Genomic DNA, 26,113 nt, shown 5'->3' with positions numbered 1-26,113 from the left:
GTGTTTCCCTGTCTTCACTGACTTTGTATAGAAATTAAGGCAGTAAGAGGTGAAACCTAACTTTTAAACCATTTTCCTTAAAAGTTTTATATATGAATTTGAAAAAGCTGGAACTGAGTAGGTAAAATGAGTACTATTAGCTATCCAGTTTAATTTGATTAATATATTTGAATCTCCCCTTGTACCTTTGTTGATGTAAAATATTTTGCACACTGTCTTCTTTGGGGTTTATGTATTTTCTTGCCTAGAGAGGAATATTTGAAAATCATTAATATATGGTGGGGGCACCTGGATGGTTCAGTCGGTAAAGCACTGGACTCTTGATATTAGCTCAGGTCATGATCTCACTGTTGTGAGATCAAACCCTGCATTGGGCTTTGCACTGACAGCGAGGAGACTGCTTGGGATTCTATGTCTCCCTCTCTTTCTCTGTCCCTCCCCTGCTCACACACTCTCTCAAAATAAATAAAGAAACTTTAAAAAAAAAAATGGTAAATTAATCCTTATTGTGATACTATTTATTATCCTTAAAACTTAAAAATTTGAAATTGTAACCTAATTAAAATACCATCATTTTCAACCATTATTTTAATTCTTTATTTCAGTTTCCTTTAGTTATTTGTATTAGAGTAATACATGCATGTAGTTTAAAGAGCCAAATACTTTGCCAAAGCTTGTTAGAAGAAACAGTAACCCATTCACTCCTGAAATCATCGTTGTGCTATATGCTAACTAACTTGGATGTAAATTTAAAAATTAATTAATTAATTAAAAAAAGGAAGAAGGAGAAGGAGAAACAGTAACCATACCCGTTTCCCCAATTCCACACACAACCACTTACACCCTTCCATAGCTCCGAACAGTATTTGTATGTTACCACCCTGCCTTTTTTCTCCCGTCCGGTATGAGTCGTTCTCTTTTGGCTTTTGCATTATGGACATCGAGGTCTTGGCTCCAGCTTGTCTGTTACCCCCGTCCACCACACACACCACAGTGAATTCGTCCTGTGCTTTCCTCCTGCGATATTATGTCTTGGTCTTGGTTTCATCATATTTTCCTCTTATTTTGGCTACATAAATATTATTTGTGTTCAAGCCGTAGTGATACTATGATTACTTTTCTTGTACAATAATTTTTTCTGGGCATTAATTATTTTGGTTTAGATTCCTACATATTTATCACTTGTTTTCCTCTGAATTATCTTTTAATGTGTCCCAACGTATGTTTTATCTTAAAAAAAAAAAATCTTCCTGGAGCTTTTGGGTTGCCCTGTTCCAGGCTGCTTGCTCTCGGAGTCTGTTCAGCCATGGTCTGGACACCCTGCTCATCCTGAGGGTCTCTTCACCTCTCCTGGATCTGATTCTCCTTCCTCGGTGTGTTCCTTCTTTCTGGTGGATCACCTCCCTGAGTAGCTTCCTGAGAAAAAGGGTCAGAAACAGTAAGCTGTTGGGTTTTTTGGTTTTTTTTTTTTTTTAAGTTTATTTATTTATTTTGAGAGAGACAGAGTGTGAGCAGGGCAGGGGCAAGAGAGAGGGAAAATCTCTGTATTGTCAGTGCAGAGCCTGGGGGGCTCAAACTCACTAAACTGTGAGATCTTGCCTGAGCTGAAGTCAAGAGTGGGATGCTCAACTGATTGAGCCACCCAGGCACCGCACCCCCCCCCCCCACATCCCCCGCCCCCACCCCAAGCTGTTTTTGATGCCTTGATGCCTTATGTTGCTTTTGATCACACTCACCCCTGCTGGGTAATTTAGCCATAGAATTCTGAGTGTGAACATGTAATCAGGGGTTCCTAGTCCCCAGGGTTGGGTAGGGAAACCTGGTGGCATTCTTTGTGTTGATCCTTTGTAAGAATTGTATCCTTTCTCTGCAGTAGATCTTAAGAGTTTTAGGAAATTTCACAAAAGTGTCCTTTGGTGCATGCAGGTCTGTTTCAGTCCAGTTTTCTGGGCACAAGGAGGGTCTTGTCACATTGCTAACTCATTTTCCAGTTCTGGAATATTTTTTCTTGGATAATTTTGTTGATGATTTCCTCATCCCAGTTTTATATTTGTAATCCTTTTGCTTGGATAGCAGACCTTCTGGATTACCTTGGTAATTTTCTCGTTTTTTTCATTTTGCTTTGTATTCTGGGAAATCACTTCAACCTTACCTTGTAATTCTTTTAAGTTATGATATCATATTTTTAGTTTCCATGAGTTTTTTTTATGTTCCCTGAATGCCCTTCCAGTCCTTGATCCACTGTTGCAATTTCTACTCTTTTTGATAAATGATAAGTTTTGGAAAAATTTTTTTTCCCTGATGGGCTGCTTTCAACGGTTGCTCTTTCCCTATTATTTAATTTCATTTCTGTCTTTCATGTTTGAAGGTTTCCTCACAATGTCTGGTGACTTGGCTTTTTGCTTATACTCCCAGAAGGGGCACTCAAAAGGCATTTGGAATAGCTGCACGTTGGGCGTGTGGAGGTCAGCCTAGACCAGGACGTGGAACCCCATGATGTGTCAATACTTTGGTCTCTGCTTTTGTGCTGGTGGATTACCCAGAGGCAAAATCTCCAGTCTCTTGTCTGCAGGCTTTAGGCCAGGGTGCCAGCACCCTTGGAGGCCAAGAAGGAGGAGGCACTACAGGTTCCGGAAGCCCTTGTGGTCGCTGGTGGAGTAGTTGCTCTGCCTGCAGCCATGCCACCCTGTGCACCCATGGGCCCTGTGTCCTCTCCCAGGCTATCTACCTGCAGCATGGTGGGCAGGGGTTGGGGGCATTGCTTTCTAACCACACCTCCTGCTGTAGCTTCACTTTCCTCCCTTCCCCTGGAGGTGCCGGGTGCTGCCAGACCCTGAGCCTTCCAGGTCTTCTCCACTGTCATTGCTTTGTCCCTCGTTCTCTGCATGGTGGCAGTGGGTTCAGCTGCGTAGTTATAACTTTCTATTCTCTAGCTTCCAAAACTGATTAGTGGTCTCCTGTGCTGTTCTCTGTCATTAAAACAAACAAAACAGAACAACTAGATGAAAGTAAAAAATGGAGATAAGCAAACAATTCCACTTTTAGAAGATTCTAGAAAGGAGGTAAAGCCAACTGCGAATTGGCCATCTGTAACAAACCTGCTTTATATTCTTCAGGTACAGACAGTCGGGCAGAAATATTAAGATTACGCAGGCGATTTATAAAGGACCAAGAAAAGCTCAGTTTGATTTATGCCAGAAAAGGTGTTGCTGAACAAAAACGAGAGAAGGTTTGTATCTGTTTTGAGAATTTGGTCAGAAATACTTATTTTATATCAAAGGATATATACTAAGGAAATAAGCTTCCCATCAGATATTTGTTCCAAAACAAAATTACAGAAGCAGCCACTATATGAATTAAAGTTCCTCTGAACCAAAGATTAGTCCTCTAACGTGGATGCAAAGGACAGTCATGACTCACTGATGAAGTCGCGGGAATCTTGGAATGGGACCCGTGTGGGTAGTCCCATGAGTCTGCGTTACGGTGTGGCTCACAGGCACTGCCGGGACCTCACCTCTGCCCTTTATCTCAGACTCTCACTGCAGTCTGGCTTTGTTCTTCTCTGTGTACAGACTGGCTTTCTCCATGTGGTGGAGACGGATGCAGCCCCCACTCATTCCTGAATCATCTTACAGCTTTAGCCTCTGGGAGGGATTGGCCAGAGCCTTGACCCACCTTTGGTCTGGGGCTACTGTGGAATCAATAAGCTGTAGTGAGAGGGGTGAGGCCACATTACAACCAGCCCCTGTCATGGGGGGTGCCTGGATGAAGAGGGAACGGTGAGCCCAGAGAAAGGGGTGGGCAGGTTGGTGGATGGTTCAGGGCTATCTGCTGAAAGCAGGAACTTGAGGACCTTGTGTGGCATGAATTAAACATTTCTCAAAATGTGGAAATAATGAAAGAGGTTGTTTAGCCATAGCTTCAGTATTACTTACGAATCAGTAATTATGACAGAATTTTCGAGAAAGATGAGATTGTGAGTTAACAAAAAAAACTGGCTTTGTATTAATTCAGTTTAAATCCTCATTCCCTTAATTAACTTCCACATCTGAGTATGAAGTGGCCGAATGGTTCCACTATATTGTCTGTGGTAAGAAAATGCACTTTGCATCTTTCTCTTGTCTCTATAAGTACAGCTATTCTCTTGAAGAAGAGGGTTCAAAATTTCAGTGCCCCGGGATCCTCCTACGCTACCTGTCAGCGGCTCCTCCCCACCTGCAGGGCGTTCTGCTTCGCCCACCAGAGAGGTAGCCACAGCCCCTAATTAAACCTGAAACCCAGCTGGGCTTGCCTGAAGGAAGTAAGAGGCAGACTCTGAGCAGAGGGAAGAGATAAAACCAGGATCATTGGGCAGAAACCACAGGGAGATATTTTGGTCTGACACAAAGAAAGTCCTTTTAATAATCAATAAATGTGGAACGGCCTGCCGTGTGGGGCTGCTCATGCCCTGTGAGGCACGTGTTCTCATCTGAAGGGGCTGACCTCTCAGTAAGGATGCGTGGCGGTGATCAGGCATCGGAAGGCCATGCACTTCATTTGTTGGGAGCATTGTGCTCAGTGTCCGGCACGACTCTGAATGCTAGGGGTACAGGGGTAAATAGGATGTACGCGCTCGCGGGGCTACAGCCCAGCGTGTAAAACAGAACAAGCCCAGAATGAGTTAAGATTATAACAGGTGCGGCGTTGGAAATTAACCAATGTAATGAGCACGTAGGGGAGACTATTAAGAGGAAGTGGGAAAGGAAGCCTCTTTGCAGATGATGTCTGCAGTGGGAACCAAGAGTGAAAAGCTGTGGAAAGACATTTTAGGCAGAGATGAGCAGGTCCCACAGCCCTGTGTGGTGGGGAGTGGGGGTGACTCAAGAGCAGGTGCAAGGTCAGCCTGGCCTGAGCAGCTGAACAGGCGTTGGAGGCTGTGGTGATCTCACTGGGCCTTGGAGCCCAAGATTTTTCTAAGAATTAAAAGGAAAAACGAGCTCCTGGGTGGCTCTGTCAGTTAAGTGTCCATCCTTGGCTCAGGTCATGATCTCACCGCTCGTGAGTTTGAGCCCTACATCGGGCTCTCTGCTCTCAGCACAGGGCCTGCTTCGGACCCTCTCCCTGCCTCTCTCTCTCTGTTTCTCAGGAATAAACATTTTTTTAAAAAAATAGGAAATACAGCCCCCTGAGATAGCTTTAAAAAGTTTTAATTCAAGTTCTCTGATTTTAGATATTCCCATTACTCTGTGATGCATATTTAATTAATCTTTTTGCTGTTCATTTACCAGTGATTTTTATTTTGGATTTATTGTCTACCATAGATTGGTAAAGCATAGTGACCAAACTGTTTTGGATAAAAATTGTCATCAGGTTCACCTTTATGTTAAGGATCATATTTCATGCACTACTGATTTTTTAAAATAAGAATTCTAATCTTCGTTTTTTGGTTCTAATGATTATAGGAGATCAAGAGTGAGTTAAAAATGAAGCACGATGCCCAAGTCATTTTGTATAGAAGTTACCGTCAAGGAGACCTTCCTGACATTCAGATTAAATACAGTAGCCTGATCACCCCCTTGCAAGCTGTGGCCCAGGTTGGTCCTTGAACGCTGCATTCTTCTTTTGACAGATAAAAACTATTTAACAGTTCCACGGATCTACTAGGTGTAAGAAAAAATGGCTGATGCTATTCTGTAACATAACTGAGGTGTTGATTTGTCTTAAACAGTGGATTTGGTTAAAAGACATTGGTCCAAGTCTTGGCTCTAAACCTTCTTCTCGCTGGTGCAACTTACTTCAACTCATCCAGAAGATAGCCCTGCACTTGGGGTCCTTGTCAAGACACTTAATGCTCTGAGCCACAGTGTCTTCATCTGTAAAACCAGGGAGCAAAATCTGTTCTTCTTACCAATAATGTTGGTCAATGAAATAATGTATAAAAAAATTACTATAAACTTTAAAGTGCTAAGCCACTTGAATCATTGCTTATATGGGATCCTTTTGGTATGGGGGGGGGGGGGCGGGAATCCAGGGAGTATCAGTTTATGGGTGGGACTAGTATTCTTCCTTCTCTGTTAATTTTCTTAATAGTAGAGGATTGGAAATATTTTTCTAAGTCATTAGGGTATAAAAGTATTGAGAGTGAATGAAGTTTCTAGCTGAGTTCTCTGACAAAAACAGGTATATATTCCCCAAAAGGCCAATTAAGATTCTTTTGACTTTTATCAAAATAATTTTTAAAGTTGAAGAGTACTATAATATATATGTGGCATTATGTTAGGTGCTGAAATATAATGCCATAAATTTTATTGTAATTAAATTTTCAGAACTAAGGTTGCATATAGTAGGTATGTCTGCATCGCCTTTTATTCTTTTTTAAGCTTTTTATTTAACCTAAATAATTGTAGATTGACAGGAATTTGCAAAAATAGTACATATTCCCATGTACCCTTCACCCTCATGGGTGGTATCTTATATAACTGTAATACGTTATTTCGATCTAGAAATTGACGTAGGAACAAGAGTATTGACTGGACTGCATTTTCCCCTGCATTTGTGTGTGCGCGTGCACGCGGTGTGTGTAGAGAGACAGAGAGAGTCTATGCGATTGTATTATACACGCTGATTCATATAACTACTGTCACAGAAGAAAGAACCCTTGTTTGTTACAGAGTGCTTTCACATTTCTCTCATTAGATCCTCTCAGTAATTTTGTGACATAAAGGCAGTTGTTAGACACATTTACAGATGAAGAATTAAAGTTAGCAAAGAATGGATGTTATGATTTAAAGCAGCATGTCTTGCTGGGTGTGCAACTAAGACAAACCCCAGCCCTGTGTTCTGATTCCTGGCCCCGTGTTTTTCTCCCCCCCACCATTTCCCAGTTTTTCTCGTGCCTTGCACACATGCATTCACATCACTGCCTCAGAAGCGGTGCTGCCACCTGCTCTCCTGGGCATGGTTTGCACCTGCCCATGTTGGAGAGGTACATGGTGTGTACGGATGGTAGCAGGTTAAAAGCCTGATGCTGCGTAGAGACCCACGTCCAAGTCAGTTCACCTCATTGGTGCTTGGAAAAAATTAAGATGCTGAATAGTGTTTCAAAAAAAGGACTACATTTTTTCTGTTCTTTGAGGAGGAACGTGTTTCCTATATTTCTCAAATTCCAATACTTTATTTATTCAACACATGTTCTGTATGGAGCATCCTTCTGGATGCCAGGGACTCCTCTAAGCACTGAGGTGCAGCTGTGGACAAAACAGATGAGGCTTCCTCTGCTGTCCGGGGGCTCCCCTTCTTCATCATGAGCCTTGCATGTGAGAGAACTAAAGGGGAGCCTGGAAACCAGCCGGGATGGCACATGTCCAGCAGCAGCATTCTGTTCTCTGAAGATGTTATTTATTTTAATCATCACTGCATTACTGTAACAGCAGGAGCATCTGGGGACTCCCTGGGAAATGAGAGAATTTGTGCATAAGACTCAAGAATTGGGGTTGTAGACCTGGGAGCCTGTCTGCCACAGGTTCGGTGAAAAAAGCAAGTTAGCGAACAGCAGATGTGTGCATGTCCATAAGAGACCAACCTGTGCAGTGGCTGTCTTCATGTAGTAGAATTATGAGTGATACTTACTTTCTTTTTTCCTAATCTATATTTTCTGAAATTTTACATTGCAACCATACAACTTTCTGTAAGACAAATACATTACTTAAAATAAATAACAAAGAACAGATCAAATTGTACTTTTTATTCAGACAGTTTTATCAAGCAAAATAATTTTTAAATTTTATTCATGCATTTGTGCCTTCATTTAAAAAATATAGACCCTGCACGCCAGGACTATTCTTAATGCTGGTGTCATAGGCACAGATACAGGATAATGTTCCTGTGGTCATGGAGTGTGAGGGTTAATGCCAAAAAAGATGCCTTTAAAGGTAGCATGCTTTTAGGGCTGAAGCCACCAAATATGAAAAGCACAAAAATGGCTACTGATGGTTTTTAACAGTTTAAATTGTCATAATGATGGGACTTTGAAATTTTAAGTTGGCATTTTATTTAAGCTTATCGCTTAGTTCTCTTAAGCTTTGCAGTAATGCTGATGTGAGGATAGTACCTAAAAACTTCACTTAACCTCTCTGAGAGACCTTCCCAGTTACGGCACTGATCACTTCATGTGTATCTTGGCTAATCCTCACTACAACCCTGAGATGTGTTGTGTTATGCCCACGTTAAAGATAAGGAATCCAAAGGTCCAGACCCACTCGTGAGTTAAGCTATGTCTACGTATGTGATTAAGTTAGCTTATATACTTGTGGGCCCCAAATCCATGGTACCACAGATATATGTGGTTAAATTTCAAATACTCCCCACGTCAGTGACTGATAAAACTTTCTAAACAAAACTGAGATGTAAATTAGATATGTTTTCAGGAGTTTGTGTTTTCAGATAAGCTCTGATGGTAGTAGTAAATTCTATAGCATTTTGACTTCAGATCCTAATTTGTCTGTTTTGAATATTTTACAGAGAGACCCAATAATTGCAAAACAGCTCTTTGGCAGCTTGTTTTCTGGAATTATAAAAGAGATGGATAAACACAAGACCATGTCTGAGAAAAACATCATTACTCAAAAGTTGCTCCAGGACTTCAATCATTTTCTTAACACCACGTTCTCTTTCTTTCCACCTTTTGTTTCTTGTATCCAGGTGAGCATCTACACATGTGCTTCATAAACATGCATTATCTACTTTGCCATGACCTGACTGTGTCACAATAACTTCATTTGTTCCACAGGCCAAAGCACAAGGTGTTTAACAATTTAGGTGTATTCTGTATGGTTACCTCTTCCCTGATGAGGTGTAATTTATTTGTTTTTTTGTTTTTTAAACAAACTTATATGGGCACCTGGGTGGCTCAGTCGGTTAAGTGTCCGACTTCTGCTTGGGTCATGGTCTCGCAGTCTGTGGGTTCGAGCCCCGCGTCGGGCTCTGTGCTGACAGCTCAGAGCCTGGAGCCTGCTTCAGATTCTGTGTCTCCCTTTCTCTCCGCTCCTCCCCTGCTCACGCTCTGTCTCTGTCTCTCTGTCTCTCTCTTTCTCTCTCTCCCCCCCTCAAAAAAATAAACATTAAAAAAATTAAAAAAAAAAAACTTATATATGGCAGGATAATTAGAAATCAGCCTTGGTGTAAAAGTGTTCTGATTTTTAATACGCCAGTCCCTTTAGTGTTTTGGTTAAACCCTGTATGTTGTTAGTAGTTTTTCCTTAGGTACTATTTCTCCAAATTATTTCCTGCCTCCTGAGTGCCTTTAAGAAATGTTGACTGAGCACATTCCTGACTTTGTTGTAAGTTGTGGGGACAGTGAGTGATGGAAGAAGCACAAATTTCTGCCCTCCTAGAATTACAGTGGGTGACAAACAATAAACAAATACAGAAGATAACATAACATAGTAGTGTCATCGAACTTGAGTACTACAGGAGTACTAAAGTAATGTAGGGTAGTAATGAAGCAGGGAGGGAGACAGCCTCTTGATCGGGGTGGTGGCTGTGTACTTAGACCGAGTGGTCAGAGAAGGTCATGCTAAGGTAATACAGTTTGAGCAGATATTAATAGAGGCATACTTTGAGTTACTACTTAAACATGCTTATTGGAAGGTTACTTTTTCATATAAGAAATGTTTCCTCTGCCATTCAAAACACGATCATTACAAATTCCCTAATGGAAAGCCTTTTTTTATTTTTTATTTTTTTAAGTTTTTTTATTTATTTTGAGAGAGAGAGGGAGAGAGCAGGGAGGGGCAGAGAGAGAGGGAGACAGACTCTCAAGCAGGCTCTGCACTGAGAGCACAGAGCCCAATGTGGGGCTCAGACTCATAACCCTTGAGATCATGACCTGAGCAAAATCAAGAGTTGGACGCTCAACCGACTGAGCCACGTAGGTACCCCTAATGGAAAACCTTTTCAATTCATTTTAGTATTTTTATAACTAGTAACCTCCCTGGGGTAATTTAAAATACATATATATTCTTGGGGCGCCTGGGGGGTTCAGTCGGTTAAGCATCCGACTCTTGATTTCAGCTCAGGATATAGTCTGATGGTTCACGAGATTGAGCCCTGTGTCAGGCTCTGCACTGAAGGCACGGAACCTGCTGGGGATTCTCCCTCCTTCTCTCTCTGCCCCTTCCCAGCCTGTATGCTCTCTCTCTCAAAGTAAACAAATAAACTTTAAAATAAAATAATGTTATTTAATATTATTTATCAGTAGCTTTGGTTTGCAAACTAATTGGGTAATAATTCCCTGAGATGAAACACTTGGTTTTCCTGTTTTGTTCTTTCTGATGTAGCATGAAACTATTAATATAGTTTCTTTTTATATATTAGTTCTATTTTTATTGGTTTATAATTTACAAGTAGAATTCCTTCATTATTTTCCTCCTGGCTACACTAAAGATAAGACTTGAGAAATTGCATTGAATCAGCCAGTATTTCAAAAGAAGTTTCTCTTTACACTGTATTCTGAAGTGATTTTTTAAAATCTGAATTCCTAGTTTTGTCCCTGTATTTATTTTTAAAAGCTGTTTTTTTCCATTGTTTTTTAAGAGAGTCATTAACCGTCATTAAGTAAATAAATTACTTCTACTCGCTCTAGAGCTTGCAATTTGGCATTGCCTTTGGAAAAAGCAACATGAATGCAAGTTAGTGCCTGCAATTTGCAGCATTTGCTGTTACAACTTTGTTTGTGGTTCATTTCTGAAACTATGATTATTTTCCCTCTCTCCATGACGTCTTAGCACATTTGGTATGGCATTTATGTGACTTCTTGTTCTAGCAAGGGGTAGGGTCTCTTTGAGATGCCACTGCCCCACCATGACATCTCAGAGTAAGTTTCTTGTCTGCTGCATATCCTGTATTTGTCAGACTATCCTGATTGTATCCCAGTCAGTGACTGGCAAACAGATGTTAATTTGGTTTAATTTAACAGATGTTAAATACATTTATGCTATTCATCACTTGTTTGAACTTCATATAAAATTTTAACTTTCTTGGGGCGCCTGTGTGGCTCAGTTGGTTGGGCATCTAACTTTGGCTCAGGTCATGATCTCCTGGTTTGTGAGTTTGAGCCCCACATTGGGCTCTGCACGGACAGTGTGGACCCTGCTTGGGATTTTCTTTCTTTCCCTTTTTCTGCCTCTCTCCTGCTTGTTTTCTCTGTCTCTCAAAACAAATAAACTTTAAAAAACTTTTTTTGGCTTTCTTAAATTTTTTTTTTAATGTTTATTTATTTTTGAGACAGAGACAGAGCATGAATGGGGGAGGGTCAGAGAGAGAGGGAGACACAGAAGCAGAAGCAGAAGCAGAAGCGGGCTCCAGGCTCTGAGCCGTCAGCACAGAGCCTGACACGGGGCTCGAACTCATGGAGTGTGAGATCATGACCTGAGCCGAAGTCGGAAGCTCAACCGACTGAGCCACCCAGGCGCCCCTTGGCTTTCTTTACAAAACATCTAATGAGGATATTTTATGTGTAAATCTTTATTTAACAACTATGGAATATTTGAAATGAAGAAATGGCCCTTGCCTTCACCTACTACAGTGAGATAAGAGTCCAAACAAAAAATATTGTTATTAATTCTATTAGGCAGTCATCATTTTACAAATTAGACTTCATTACTTTATTCTCTTTTGGAATTTATAAGAAGTGTAATCAGTCAGCTGAAGTTTTTTTGGCTTAGCAAATCACTCTTTATAAAGTAAAATGATACTGTCAACAAGATTATACAGAAGAGTCAGTCTTCTTGAAAATATACTTGCAGAACTCAACTTAAATTGTGAGAATGCATTTACATATAGAGGAGTAATATCCCAGTAATAGTTGTTTACTTATTTACAACTATTTCACAAAAGACTTCTATTGGCAATGGGAATAAATCTTAATGTCAGGGACAACATTGTTTACTACAGTGTCTAGAATATAGAAGGCATTCAATAAATATTTATAGAATGAAATGATTCCTTGAAAATTAAAAGTATATTTATTTTAAAATAGTCTTGTGTAACTCAGGGTTTCTCTCTCTAAATTAGCAGATGTTATCTCAAAATCTGACACCTCAACTAAGACTGAGGCTTCGCTGTGTTATTAATTAATTTTATATGGATTTTTTTCCTGTACCACTAGTTCCTTCTAATAGACATTTTTGTTTGCTAGCTTACTTTGGAGAATCTGTATTCTTTCAAGACCTCTAATGTAGAATTTAAGTTGGCTTAGTTAGACTTAGTAAGTAGTCCATGCATGGCACAGCTGGGAGGAAGGTGGTGTGGATGTGGCTTAGTGGGGACTGTCTTTACTGTCTTTTCCAGATACCTGCATATATGTGCATACACAGACGTACACACCCACACAAGAACTATATGCATACATTCAGCTGTGTTTTAATGAAGATGCTGCCATACTGTTTTTTTTAATCAAATGTATTTTTTTTAAGTTTATTTAATTTTGAGAGAGTGTGTGTGCATGTGCATGTGAGTGGGGGAGGGGTAGAGAGAGAGGGAAAGAGCGTCCCAAGCAGGCTCCATGGTGTCAGCACAGAGTAGAATGGGAAGCTCAATCCCACGAACTGGGAGATCATGACCTGAGCTGAAATTGAAAGTTGGCTGCTCAAATGACTGAGCCACCCAGGTGACCCTGCCATACTATTTATATTGTTCTGCATATTGATTTGTAGTTTATTTTTTATTGGTGTATATAGGACTCTCAAATTGAGAGTTACAAAGTAAAGGCCAATATAATTCCTGAAATCCTCTTATTCAATATTATTGTGAATAGGTTAGCCCCTGGGTGGAAGGAGATGGAAAAAAAGATGTTAATTAGAGTAATGGAAATAAGTACCTACTTTCTGGTGTTTGGATATGAAATCTGTGTTTCAGCTGCTTTTCTCACCCGTTCAGGCTAAATATTCCTGGAAACTGCAATTGATGCCTAGATATATAGAGCATATAATTTTTCATAATTTGCTAGTACTTTTCTTTAAAGTAATCTCTAAATTGATGGTGTAAAAATCAAAGATCATTTCCTCCTTTGAGCAAGCTGAATGTTGAGGAAATTTTGTTAATAGAATTACACAGAGAAATTTTCTGGTTCTATCACTACTTACATCAAAATGTTCTTTCATGTTTAGTAAAATGAGTTATTCACTTGTGAAGATACGGTCAAAGTATCACAGCCTAAATAGCTGCATGTGTTTGTGGTTTCATAGGAAATCAGTTGCCAACACACAGACTTGCTGAGCCTCAACCCAGCTTCTGTCAGTGCTGGCTGCCTGGCCAGCCTGCAGCAGCCCGTGGGCATCCGCCTCCTTGAAGAGGCCCTGCTCCAGCTGCTACCACCAGAGCCACCTGCCAAGCGGTTTCAGGGGAGGACTCGCCTCTCACCTGATGTCGTCAGATGGATGGAACTTGCTAAGTAAGCTTTGTGATCCACTGTTGGGAGAACAGTAAATTTGACTAAAGTAATACACAAAAATCTTTTCATTTTGGCAGAAAATGAGCAAATAAAGTTGATCATAACAGTTTTGTGAAATTTTTTGAAAAATCTCTCTGGCTAAGTACCATTCCATGAGTTAAGAATAGTCGTCACAACAAGGAATGTCTTGCTCCAGGAAAGATTAATTAATTAAACATACACAGTCCTTTTAAAAGGACTCAGGGTGTTAACTACCAAGTTTAGTTTCCTGTAAAGTGTGGCCGTTACTTAGTTTTGTATGTTTTTACTGCTTTACTTAAATGGAATTGAGGATAATTTATTTTCAGCAGGACTCAAACTCTTATAGACAATTTAATCCAATTACTTTATTTAGGAAAAACAAGTTCCATTTTGTCATTCTATGCCATTTTGCATTATGTGTGTTTTTTTCCTTACTTGTGGTTTCATTATAAAAAAGCCAGTGTCTAATTCTGAGAAGGATGTTAGATTAGGTTAAAATTAAATTTGAACTTATATTTTTTAGTGCTGATTTTTAGATCTTCAGTTTCTAGGAAAAAAGAGAATAAAAGTAAAGGTGAGGAATCCTTGTACTATTCATATCTTAACTGAGCATTATGTGTGAACAAGACATTATGTCAGGTGCTAAGAAGAATTAAACATATCTCCCAGACACAAAAGTAGCCAACCAGTAGGAAATATATGTACTTTCCTGTATAACTAACCATAACATGAAATGGGAGGTGGTGAGATCTCTGAGAGGCAAGACAGAGGGCAGTTCAGAGGGTGCGTCTTGGCTAATACTGCTTCTGTCTAAGGAGCTGTTGTTATCCTGTTGTTCCAGATGTGTAGATGAACAGTCAGTAACAGTTTGTATATTTAATATTTTCAGAGAATGAGAAACTCGTGTGTATTTTCTGGGTAAATGAAGCACACAACTTTTAGAGCCTAAACTTTAAACACTGTTTTCTAACTTTATTTAATACTTCTTCATAGTTTACATATAATATTTTACATTCCTTTCAAACAGAGTAGTGAGAACATAATTTTGCCTGTTGATGATTTGGGTCATCATTTTGACCATGTTACAGTGCGTATCATCCTGGGACCATGGGGCCAGTGCAAGGTGGATGTGAGACTGATCTCTTTTCCAGCTACTGAAAAATGTTTGTAATTCTCATCTCCTCTTGAGCTCTTGGACTGTGAGCTGTTGTCCTACCTCCCATCTCCCCACCTCTGCCTCTGACTTGTTACCCATAAGCCTCTATGAGCAGGGCAAAGAGAGGGCCGTGTCTACTAGATTTTTATCTAAATTTGGAATCCTTAGGCTCTGAGAGAGCCCGTGGGGCTTTTTTGATGTAATAAGTACATGAGATTTCATACCTGCGAAAGGACCCAACTGCAGGAAAGCCAAGGAGGAAGCAGTCCTCACTGGCTGGCCAGGTGACTGCAGCATCAGGAAGAGATAACATTTGTGTTGAAACTTAAAAGAGGGGGAAAAAAATTGTAGGGGAAGGGAACAAACTTATTAAAAATTTACTTGAGAATATCTTAACAGAGGAAGTTTGGTTGAAGGGATAAAGTAGATTTTTGTTAATGTGAAGAGAAGAATGGGTGCTCAAGCATATAGTAAGGCTGTAAGAAAATTACTTGTCAGTAGAATCAAGATGGCCCATAGAATGTGGATTAAAACATGGCTTTATTAGAAGCAGGATTAATTTTTACTCACTCTGGACTCTTGGCTATGTTCCAAATTTTAGGTCTAGACAGGATTTCAAATAGGTCACCCACTGGTATGTGCATTATTACTGTAATGGATTAACACAGAATGGTCTTATTTAATGGCACAATTTACCCAGTGTAAACTTACAATATTTTCAGATTTCACTTTAAATGCTCTTTAGAATAATCTCTGCTTCCTGTATGACTAAAGTAGTAAAACCTAATGGTAACTTCATAGTGTGTAAGATTTTATATTTATAGAACAAAAAAAACATATATCCTTTTTGGCTAAGATAATGTGACATCTGGATTTAATATCATTTCATTAGAATAAAAACTTAAAAAATATTGACGTAGTCATTGATTTGGACTTTCTTTTTGGCTTGTTTTTAGACTGTATAGATCAATTGGAGAATATGACGTCCTCCGTGGTATTTTTAGTAGTGAGATAGGAACAAAGCAAATCACTCAGAATGCGGTATTAGCAGAGGCAAGAAGCGATTACTCTGAAGCTGCTAAACAGTATAATGAGGTAAAATTGATCACTAGCAAATATACCAGTTGCTTAAGCACTTTTGTTTTCTGATTGGAAAAACTGTTACCTTTAGAATTTAGAGTTTTGTAATGTTTCAACTTTATTCCTTGGTTTTTACACAAAAATTAGTAGCAGAGAATAGTTTCATAACAACAAAATGTGAAATAACTATTGCTTTATCTTTTACTCTTTTTAAGAAAACATCATTGAATAAAAGAGAAAGCATTTCATACCAAATGCTGTAAAACTGTTAAGATGTTATTTCAGTATCTGCTGTTATTCTATAATTTCTCTAAGGGTAGATTGTTTTCCTTCAGTAAGTAAAAACTTTATAAAGAGATAGGTAAAAATTGGTTTGGAGATGACTAAGTTCAGCTTTGTACAGTTTGTATTTTGAGTTGCCAGTGGCTATCTAGGTATAGATGTCTAGCAAGTAGTTTAAATTCAGAGTCCATGACCTATCAGATTCTTGAATGAGCAGTCCGGATTGTAAAAGTCCTTTGCAATTTTCTGTAAATGTCCTATTTTCTAATTTTCAATCTAAGAGCTCTTTAAGTAGTAAATAATCCACAGTACTGATTCAGATCAAATTTTGGGTCATTCAGAACCTTCAGTTTATTAATTGGCTTCATTGGTAAGTTTCTCAGAGAAATCGTTTCCTCTTGGTTGTTACGTTGATTTGTTCCTGTGAGATTTCTTTTGGTTTTTTTTCTTCCATTTAGTGTTACTCTGTTTTCTCTTTTCTCTCCCCTTGTCATAAATCTGAAAATTATTGTCCTTAGCATGAATAGTTTACTACCTATAATACAAATGTTTTCATTTATATTCCTTCCAACTTTTAAAATAACTGTATGAACTTTTCTTCATGAGGCTCTCAATAAACAAGAATGGGTAGATGGTGAGCCTACTGAAGCTGAGAAGGATTTTTGGGAACTTGCATCCCTCGACTGTTACAACCAGCTTGCTGAGTGGAAATCATTGGCATACTGTTCTATAGTCAGCGTTGACAATGAAAACCCTCCAGATCTAAATAAAATGTGGAGTGAACCATTTTATCAGGTGGGTAGAATTACATTTGAAGTCACTGAGATAAATATTATAGATAGCTGTTTTCTAATTAATGAAATTGTTTAAAACTTTTCAAAAACAAGGTAGTAGTTATAAAGCATAGAACATTTGTGTAACCTGACTCCCCCCAACAACTCCATAGTATTGTTAAATCTCTGTAGCCATTTTTTTAATCTCTTTTTTAGCCACTTTTGGCCACTCCTTTCCAAGTAAATGGGATGCATTTAAAAATAAACATTAATATCCATAGTATAACTACATGGAAGAATATTTCTTGGTGTCTCTGCCCTGAGACACAGGATACACATGGGGTAGCCCTTACCCCTGGGGTGACATGGTTCCCCTCCCATGGGATCACCCCAACTCTTGGAGGGAAATGACTCACCTGGTCCCCACAATGCAACTGTCTTGGCTGTGCTTGTAGATTCCTCACTTGTGTGTAACATCCAAAGATCTTTCAGCTAAAAGTAGCTCCCATTTTCCATACAACATGTTTCTGTGTATTTTGTGGTTACAAAAATCAATAATTTTAAGTGAATGTGTCCTAAGAATTGTAGTTTTAGGTTTGAAACATCAAACATTGTCACTTTGGATCTAAATCTGGACCTACAAAATTATACCAATGGATATTGTAGTAATAAAATAACTCATATTGTTTTTCTGAAGTTACAAGTAGTCTTCTCTTCCTTAGGAGACCTATCTACCTTACATGATCCGCAGCAAGCTGAAGTTACTGCTTCAAGGGGAGGCTGACCAGTCCCTGCTGACATTTATTGATGAGGCTGTGAACAAGGAGGTTCAGAAGGCTCTTATCGAGCTGCATTATAGTCAGGAATTGAGTCTTCTTTACATCTTACAAGATGATGTTGATAGAGCCAAATATTATATTGAAAATTGCATTCAGATTTTTATGCAGGTAATACAGATACACCCATCTGAAATGTACCATTTCTATGATACTTTTAAGTCCATAAACTCATGAACAAAAAAAATCAACACACAAAAAGTTTCTTCTAAAATCTTTTCACTTTGTCCTTTGTCTTAATGCATTTTTTTAAATTTTATTTTTTATTTTTTTAAAATTTACATCAGTTAGCATCTAGTGCAACAATGATTTCAGGAGTAGATTCCTTAAGCCCCTTACCCATTTGGCCCATCCCCCTCCCACAACCCCTCCAGTAACCCTCAGTTTGTTCTCCATTATTTATGAGTCTCTTCTGTTTTGTCCCCCTCCCTGTTATTATATTATTTTTGTTTCCCTTCCTTTATGTGCATCTGTTTTGTCTCTTAAATTCCTCATATGAGTGAAGTCACATGATTTTTGTCTTTCTCTGGCTAATTTCACTTAGCATAATACCCTCTAGTTCCATCCACGTAGTTGCAAATGGCTTAATGCATTTTTAGTCCCTTTTGGTTTTCTGTTTAAGAAGTTCTTTTTTTGTTTGTTTTTTTGTTTTTTGCTTTTCCTTGGGTTTTATTTTTTTCTTCCAAGATTTTGTTTAAATTCAAGTTACTTAACACATAGGGTTGTGCTATTAAAGAACACTTGAGAGTAGACTTTTCATCTAGAGTGGCTGAATGGAAGTTTGGTTGCTTTGTGGAGGGTATGAACTAATCTTCCCTGATCATTTTCCACCATTATACCTTCTTTCCTTTTTGCTTTTATGAGAATCTTCTGATATTTGGTTTTAAAGTCAGTGTCTTTATAGAGCCTATTAATTAACATTTATCATTGGCTGATATTGATCATAGAAGCATATTCATTCAGTATCGTTATTTTTAAAAATTTTTTGAATTTGCTTAATAGAGGAAGTTTATTGGAGAAGAAGGAGTTGGCTTCTGTAGTTGGCATTTTTACTTTATAGGATGTTGTGATTTTTAAAAACTGGTGGTCAATAGAGGCAACAGTAGCCCAGTTGTATTGATTTTATTGACTTCATTGAGCCAAAATGTGATTAAAAACCTGAATTATTTAAAAAATTTTAAACCGTTTGTTAATTGCTTCTATGAGCTAATTATTAACTATTCTGAGACACATTTTTGTAATTGATGTAAGGTAGTTGCTGTATTTCATGTTTTAGGGAACTGTATTAAAATTTAAAGTAGGAAATTGATTTATAAACAATGTTAAATATCTTTTTTCTAGAATTACTCAAGTATTGACGTTCTCTTACACAGAAGTAGACTCACCAAAGTGCAGTCTGTACAAACTATTATAGAAATTCAGGAGTTCATCAGTTTTATAAGCAAACAAGGTAATTTTTTTAGACTACCTTTTTTTCTTTTATACTTACGGAAAGGTTTTGGTATGATTATTTTGCTTAGTGAAAGTGAAACATGTACTGAATGTGTGGGTTAGAAAATACTTTGAGTTCACGCTGCAAATACATATTTTGAGGTCATTGAAATAAATGTTTAAGATGGACAAGCACTATTCTAGGCACTGGGGATGCAAAGCCAAATAAAACATATTGCCTAGCTTGAAGAAGCTTTCAGAAGAGTGGGGTAATCCCCACACCATATGACCCATACCGAGGCAGAGGGATTTCCCATGTCAAATACGTAAAACAGAATCTGCCCTGGACTGAACGGTGCAGGAGGCTCCTGGAGAAACGGCCTGAGTTGAGGGTGGAGAAACAGAGGGGCTCACAGAAGACCTTTCTTCTCGAAAGCCTGCAGTGGCTCAGAGGGGCTAGAAGTTCAGTGACTGGGTTCCACACACCCTGGCCTGAGGGGAGGTGAAGCTCCTGGTGGCAGTGTGCAGACCCTGAAGGTCTTCTGCTACAAACAAGTGGAGTTTATCCTGGCACCTGTGAGAGGCCACCCAGAGTCAAAGGGAAAGAGTACGTCTTTACAATGGTAATATGTCTTAGTCATAAACTGGAAGTTCAACTTGTGTCCTCAATAATTTAAAATAATTGTGAAAGACCCTCTCAGAGTCCTGATAAAAATTGATATTCGTACATATCTACAATTAATCATTCTCTGCTTTAAATTTGGAGAATTCTTTTTCAAGCGCATGTTATTGACAGATCATTCATTAAGTGTTTTCTACTTTCTAGGACGTATGTTAATCTTTTTTTTTTCTATAATGCATAGTTTTTATGACAGCCTTATGAGAGGTAGATTCCTTGCTTTTTCATTTTATAAATAACTTACCTAAGCTAATATGTGAAAGACTCAGATTTTGAACCCAGGACTGTCTGATTTAAGCTTATGCTCTTAACTACTACTTTCCCACCAACAGAAAGAAACTAAAGCTTTAAGCATTATCAGTGTGAAATTTAAATTTCCTGAGGGTTGTCATGAATCTCTTGAGTCCCGATTGCTTTGGTTACTATTATTACCATGTAACCTTGTACAGGTACCAAGGTCGGAGGCAGTATTTCGTCATTCAACACAATGATGCGTCTCCGGCTTAAGTGATGAAAATTCACAAAAATTGCGTAAACTAAGACTATAATATAAGTATCCCTATGCTGATTCAGATCAGATTTTGCCAACAAGAAAATTGGCTGCAGCCCTATGAAAGGTTTTCAGGTTTCGATCCTTTATAGATTTTGGAATTGTAGATGAAAGACTGTGGATCCGTGCTAAAAGTTGTGTATGTTTATTTCCCCATTTTTACTCTGTGTCTTAAGAAATTGAGTTGTAATGGCAACCTATATTAGGTTTACTATGGTAACTTTGTATTCCTGTTGTGAAAGACAGAACAAAAATGTTTAATTTGGTCAAGAAATTTGAATTAAGTTTTTATTTACTAATGGCAGCCCTACTTTGTAAGTTGCTCTTATCATTGAGCTGTGGATATAGCCATCTTCTAATATTTTTAGGTAATTTATCATCTCAAGCTCCCCTTAGGAGACTTCTAAAAACCTGGACAAACAGATACCCTGATGCTACAATGGATCCAATGAACATCTGGGATGACATCATCACAAATCGGTAAGATGTGATCTCTTTTTTTTTTTTAATGTTTATTTATTTTTGAGAGAGAGACAGAGTGTGAGTGGGGGAGGGCAGAGAGAAAGGGAGACAGAGTGTCTGACGCAGGCTCCAGGCTCTGAGCTGTCAGCACAGAGCCTGATGCGGGGCTCGAACCCACAAACCATGAGATCATGACCTGAGCCGAAGTCGAACGCTTAACCCACTGAGCCACCCAGGCGCCCCAAGATGTGATCTTTTTGAACTGAATGTGGATTTTTACGAAATTGCCAGAATGGTTTGTCTCCAAAATGGGTGTTTAGGAAAATGTGGGGTGTGAGCCTAGTGTGTATAGATCAGGCTCATCTTGCTGATTTCTCGTGTAAATTGTTCTCATACAGCTCTCCATGTCAGCAGTGTGTCCTTTGTCCCAGCTTATCCCCTGCCAGGGAATTGCTGCCCACTGACATTGAATTCATCGTGTGCTGGGAGGTTGATTGTGAACACACTGTTGGCAGTGAGAGAAAGCAGGGGAGCAGCGGGGGCAGTGGTCCACCTGCTTCTGTCTCAGGGCCAAATGTTAGCAACTGAAATGGCAGCAAAGAAAACACTGCTTCGTGATTTGTTACTATTCTATTATAATTTGGATTTTTGACACTCATGCCTCCTACCTCCTGACTCTTATTTCATAACTGTATGTATCACTTTACCAGATTTGAGATCATTTTCATACGCTCAGCTTTTCCTTGCCCTGTGGAAACCCAGGTAATCCCTGAGGCAGATACTAGCCATGTATTTCAGAGATAAGGCACCAGAATCAGAGAGGTCGTGAATTATTTTGTGCAAGTATGCACAGGAAGTGGGACTCAAGGACTGTGGCCCCGTGTGGTGTTCTTGCCATTATATCCTATTTCCTCTGCTACTACAGGTGTTTGGTTTGGTTTGGTTTGGTTTTTGCTTTTTATTTTTTGTACTTCTTTTTTTTTACTCTTTATTTTGAGGTAAGTTCTTATCTGTAGAAAAGTTGAAAGAAAAGTAGAACTCCCATGAACGGCGTACTTTTTACGCAGTCCAATGTTTTCAAACATTTTTAACATGTAGCCACATTAGCTTTTTTATTTTCTCTCCTGACACATACATAATTATGTTCTGAACCATTTGAAGTTAAGGTACATATATGTGTCTCTTTATCAGTGTGCATTTCCTAAGAGAGTATTGTTTTATATAACACCAGTACAATAATAACTTCACTGTTTTCCTTTTTAATACAGCCCCAATTTCAGTTTTGTCAGTTGTCCCATTAGTGTCCTTTAAAGCATTTTCTCCCCTTCTAAGACGATATCCAGCCCATAATCTCATATTGCATTTAATCGATATGTCTTTCTGGCCTCTTAATCTGGGACACTTTCCTAGCCATCTTTTATGACATTGACGTTTTAGAGAAATGTTCCTCAGGTTGCGTTTGTATATTCTCACGGTTAGGTTCAGGTGGTACATCCATAGTTAACATACTACTTAAGTGAAATATTTTCAGGGTATTACATCTAGAAGCAGGATGTACATGTGCTTTTTACTGGTAATAGTAATTTTGATTGCCTGGTTAAAATATTGTCTGGTCTTTCACACGAAAAGATGCTCAATGTTAGTGATCATCAGGAAAATACAAATCAAAACTACAGTGAGATCCTACCTCACACTTGTCAGAATGCTAAAGTCAACAACGCAAGAAACAACAGGGGCTAGTGAGGATGTGGAGAAAGGGGAACTCTAATACACTGTAGGTAATACACTGCAAACTGGTGCAGCCACTCTGGAAGGCAGTATGAAGGTTCCTAAAAAAGTTAAAAATAGGGGCACCTGGGTGGCTCAGTTGGTTGAGTGTCCAACTTCGGCTCAGGTCATGATCTCATGGTTCATGGGTTCAAGTCCCCCAGCGAGCTCTGTACTGACAACTCAAGAGCCTGAAGCCTGTTTCATATTCTGTGTCTCCCTCACTCTCTGTCCCATCCCGCTCATGCTGTGTCTCTCTGTCTCTCTCTCTCAAAAATAAAACATTAAAAAAATTATTTAATAAATTAATTAAATAATAAAAATAGAACTGTCCTACAACCCAGCAGTTGCACTACTAGTATTTACCAAAAGGATACAAAAATAGTGATTCGATGGGGCACATGCACCTCAGTGTTTATAGCAGCACTATCAATAATAGCCAAATTATGGAAACAGCTCAAGTATCCATCAACTGATGAATGGATAAAGAAGATGTGGTATATATATACACAATAGACTCAGCCATAATAAGAATGAAATTTGCAACAATATGGATGGAGCTAGAGGGTATTATTATGCTAAGGTAAAGAAGTCAGTCAGAGAAATACAAATACAAATGATTTCACTCATACATGAAATTTAAGAAACAAAACAAATGATCAAAGGGGAAAAAAAAGAGGCAAACCTCTCAAACAGACTCTTAACTATTGAGAACAAACTGAATTACCAGAGGGGGTGGTGGAGGGAGCAGGGCATGGGTGAAATAGGTGATGGGGATTGAGGAGGGCACCTGGCTTGATGAGCATGGGGTGTTGTATGGAGGTGTTGAATCACTATATTGTGCACCTGACACTAACATTAACACCGTATGTTAACTAACTGGAATTAAAGTACAGACTTAAAATACATACATACGTACATACATACATAATAAAAAATGAGAACTCAGAAAAAATATTATCTGGTGTTCAGTGTATAATGCCTGTTTTTGTTTTAAGCCTGTTTTTTTTTTCTTTGCCACTAATAAAAAGGGTGGGAGAAGCTTTGAAACATGCATATATCCTGCTTCTCCTAAGACTTAGCCCTCTGTGTTTTGTATCTGTGGATGACTTTTAGCCCAAACCAGTCTTTTTTTTTTTTTTTTTTTTTTTAATTTATTTTTGGGACAGAGAGAGACAGAGCATGAACGGGGGAGGGGCAGAGAGAGAGGGAGACACAGAATCGGAAACAGGCTCCAGGCTCCGAGCCATCAGCCCAGAGCCTGACGCGGGGCTCGAACTCACGGACCATGAGATCATGACCCGAGCCGAAGTCGGACGCTTAACCGACTGCGCCACCCAGGCGCCCCTAGCCCAAACCAGTCTTAACAATGATAGTTGCAAGGTGATGATTTTCTAACTCCAGCCCTTGTTCCATATTCTATCAGAATACATCTTAGTGTAAGGAAGAGCCTTCCCTTCTCCATCTATTTGTTTATTCATTTACTTGAATTTTAGTTATCAATACAGAATCATGTATTCCAGTTTTATTTAATGGAATGTAATCTGTTGCTGTTCTTATTTGTCTCATGTTCAAATTGTCTCAGATTTGCCCAGCCGGAGCCCCTTCAAACTGACAGTACAGGCACATCTTGCAAAATTATTCTGCATTTTTTCTAGCAATGTTATAGTCTTAGTTCTTACATTAGGTCTATGATCTAAAGGAAGATAATATTTGTAGATGGTATGATGTGGGGGTACATATTCTGATGGCTTTTTTTGTATGGCTGTCTGGTTGTTTAGTCCCATTTGTTCAAAAGTCTTTTCATAATTGAATTGCCTTGGCACCTTTTTTGAAAATCAGTGACCATATATGTGTGGGTCTGGTTTTGAATGCTCTGTGCTATTCCTTATTTATATATACATACATTTTTTTTTTTCATATATCAAACTGTCCTCATTACTGTTGCTTTAAAATAGTCTTGAATCAGATAGGATGTGTACTCCAATTTTTTCTTTATGAAAATTGCTTTGTCTATTTTAGGTTATTTGTATTTATATGTACATTTTTAGAATCTGCTTGTCAATTTTATTTATTTATTTTGAGAGAGAAATGCTGACAATGCTTGTCCATTGCTGCCAAAAACAAAAACTCAGAGTCTGGGATTTTATTTTCACTATAGAGCAAGTTTGGGAGTTGCCATCTGGACAATATAGAGTTCTCTAATATGTATATAGTTCTTCCATTTATCTAGGTTTATTTATTTAGGTTTCTTTTCTTTCTCTTTTTCTTTTTTTTTTTTTTTTTTTGTGCCCATCATGATAAGTGTACTTTTAAATTCCCTTTATCTGTTTCACTCATGCCTCCACCTGCCTCCCCTTTGGCAACCACCAGTTTGTTCTCTGTATTTAAGAGTCTGTTTTTGGGGCGCCTGGGTGGCTCAGTCGGTTAAGCGTCCGACTTCGGCTCAGGTCATGATCTCACAGTTCATGAGTTCGAGCCCCGCGTCGGGCTCTGTGCTGACGGCTCGGAGCCTGGAGCCTGTTTCAGATTCTGTATCTCCCTTTCTCTCTGCCCCTCCCCTGCTCATGCTCTGTCTCTCTCTGTCTCAAAAATAAATAAACATTAAAAAAAAAATTAAAAAAAAAAAAAGAGTCTGTTTTTGGTCTGGTTTTTCCTTTGTTCATTTGTTTTGTTCTTTAAATTCCACATATGAGTAAAATCATATGGTATTTGTCTTTCTCTGTTTATTTCACTTAGCATTATACTCTCTAGGTCCATCCCTTTTGTTGCAAATGGCAAGATCTCATTCTTTTTTATGGCTGAATAATATTCATTCCATTGTGTGTATATGTGTGTGCATGTGCGCGCGCACACACACACACACGCACACCACATCTTTATCCATTCATCTATCAGTGGACACTTGGGTTGCTTCCATAGCTTGGCTATTATAAATAATGCTACAATAAACATAGAGGTGCATATATCTTTTCAAATTAGTGTTTTCATTTTCTTCAGATAGATACCCAGTAGTGAAGTTGCTGGATCACATGGAAGCTGTATTTTTAATTTTTTGAGGAACCTCCATACTGTTTTCCACAGTGACTACACCAATTTACCTTCCCACCAACAATACATGAGGGTTTCTTTTTCTCCACATTATCACCAATGCTTGTTATTTCTTGTCTTTTTTATTTTAGCCATTCTAACAGGTATAAGGTAATATCTCATTGTGTTTTTTTTTTTTTAATGTTTACTTTTGAGAGAGAGAGAGAGAGAGAGAGAGAGAGAGAAAGCGTGAGCAGGGGAGGCACAGAGAGAGGGAGACACGGAATCCAAAGCAGGCTCCAGGCTCCAAGCTGTCAGCCCAGAGCCTGACGCAGAGCTCAAACTCATGAGCTGTGAGATCATGACCTGAGCCGAAGTCAGATGCTTAACTGAGTGAGCCACTCAGGTACCCCTCTCGTGGTTTTGATTTGCATTTCCCTGATGATGAGTGATGTTGAGTATCTTTTCCTATGTTGGCCATCTGTGTGTCTTCTTTGGAAAAATGTCTATTCAGGTCCTACTCCCATTTTAAAAATCAGATCATTTGCTGTTTTGGTGTTGAATTGTATAAGCTCTTACATATTTTGAGTATTAACTCCTTATTGGATATATCATTT

General features: G+C 38.8%; 1 protein-coding gene across 3 annotated transcripts in view; it reads left to right on the top strand.

The window, feature by feature from the left end:
• PRKDC (protein kinase, DNA-activated, catalytic subunit) overlaps positions 1 to 26,113 on the top strand; it is a 214,591-nt gene that overhangs the window by 139,100 nt on the left and 49,378 nt on the right. For all 3 annotated transcript variants that reach the window (XM_042923148.1, XM_042923150.1, XM_042923151.1), the window contains 9 exons: positions 3,117 to 3,229; positions 5,442 to 5,573; positions 8,500 to 8,679; positions 13,224 to 13,429; positions 15,563 to 15,701; positions 16,575 to 16,763; positions 17,464 to 17,688; positions 18,919 to 19,027; positions 20,606 to 20,717. In XM_042923148.1, the coding sequence (XP_042779082.1) occupies positions 3,117 to 3,229; positions 5,442 to 5,573; positions 8,500 to 8,679; positions 13,224 to 13,429; positions 15,563 to 15,701; positions 16,575 to 16,763; positions 17,464 to 17,688; positions 18,919 to 19,027; positions 20,606 to 20,717 (1,405 nt within the window). The remainder of the gene's footprint in view (positions 1 to 3,116; positions 3,230 to 5,441; positions 5,574 to 8,499; positions 8,680 to 13,223; positions 13,430 to 15,562; positions 15,702 to 16,574; positions 16,764 to 17,463; positions 17,689 to 18,918; positions 19,028 to 20,605; positions 20,718 to 26,113) is intronic.

The sequence above is a fragment of the Panthera leo genome, chromosome F2, assembly GCF_018350215.1.
Source record: "Panthera leo isolate Ple1 chromosome F2, P.leo_Ple1_pat1.1, whole genome shotgun sequence".
Taxonomy (NCBI): Eukaryota; Metazoa; Chordata; class Mammalia; order Carnivora; family Felidae; genus Panthera; species Panthera leo.
This window is presented reverse-complemented; position numbering and strand designations above follow the sequence as displayed.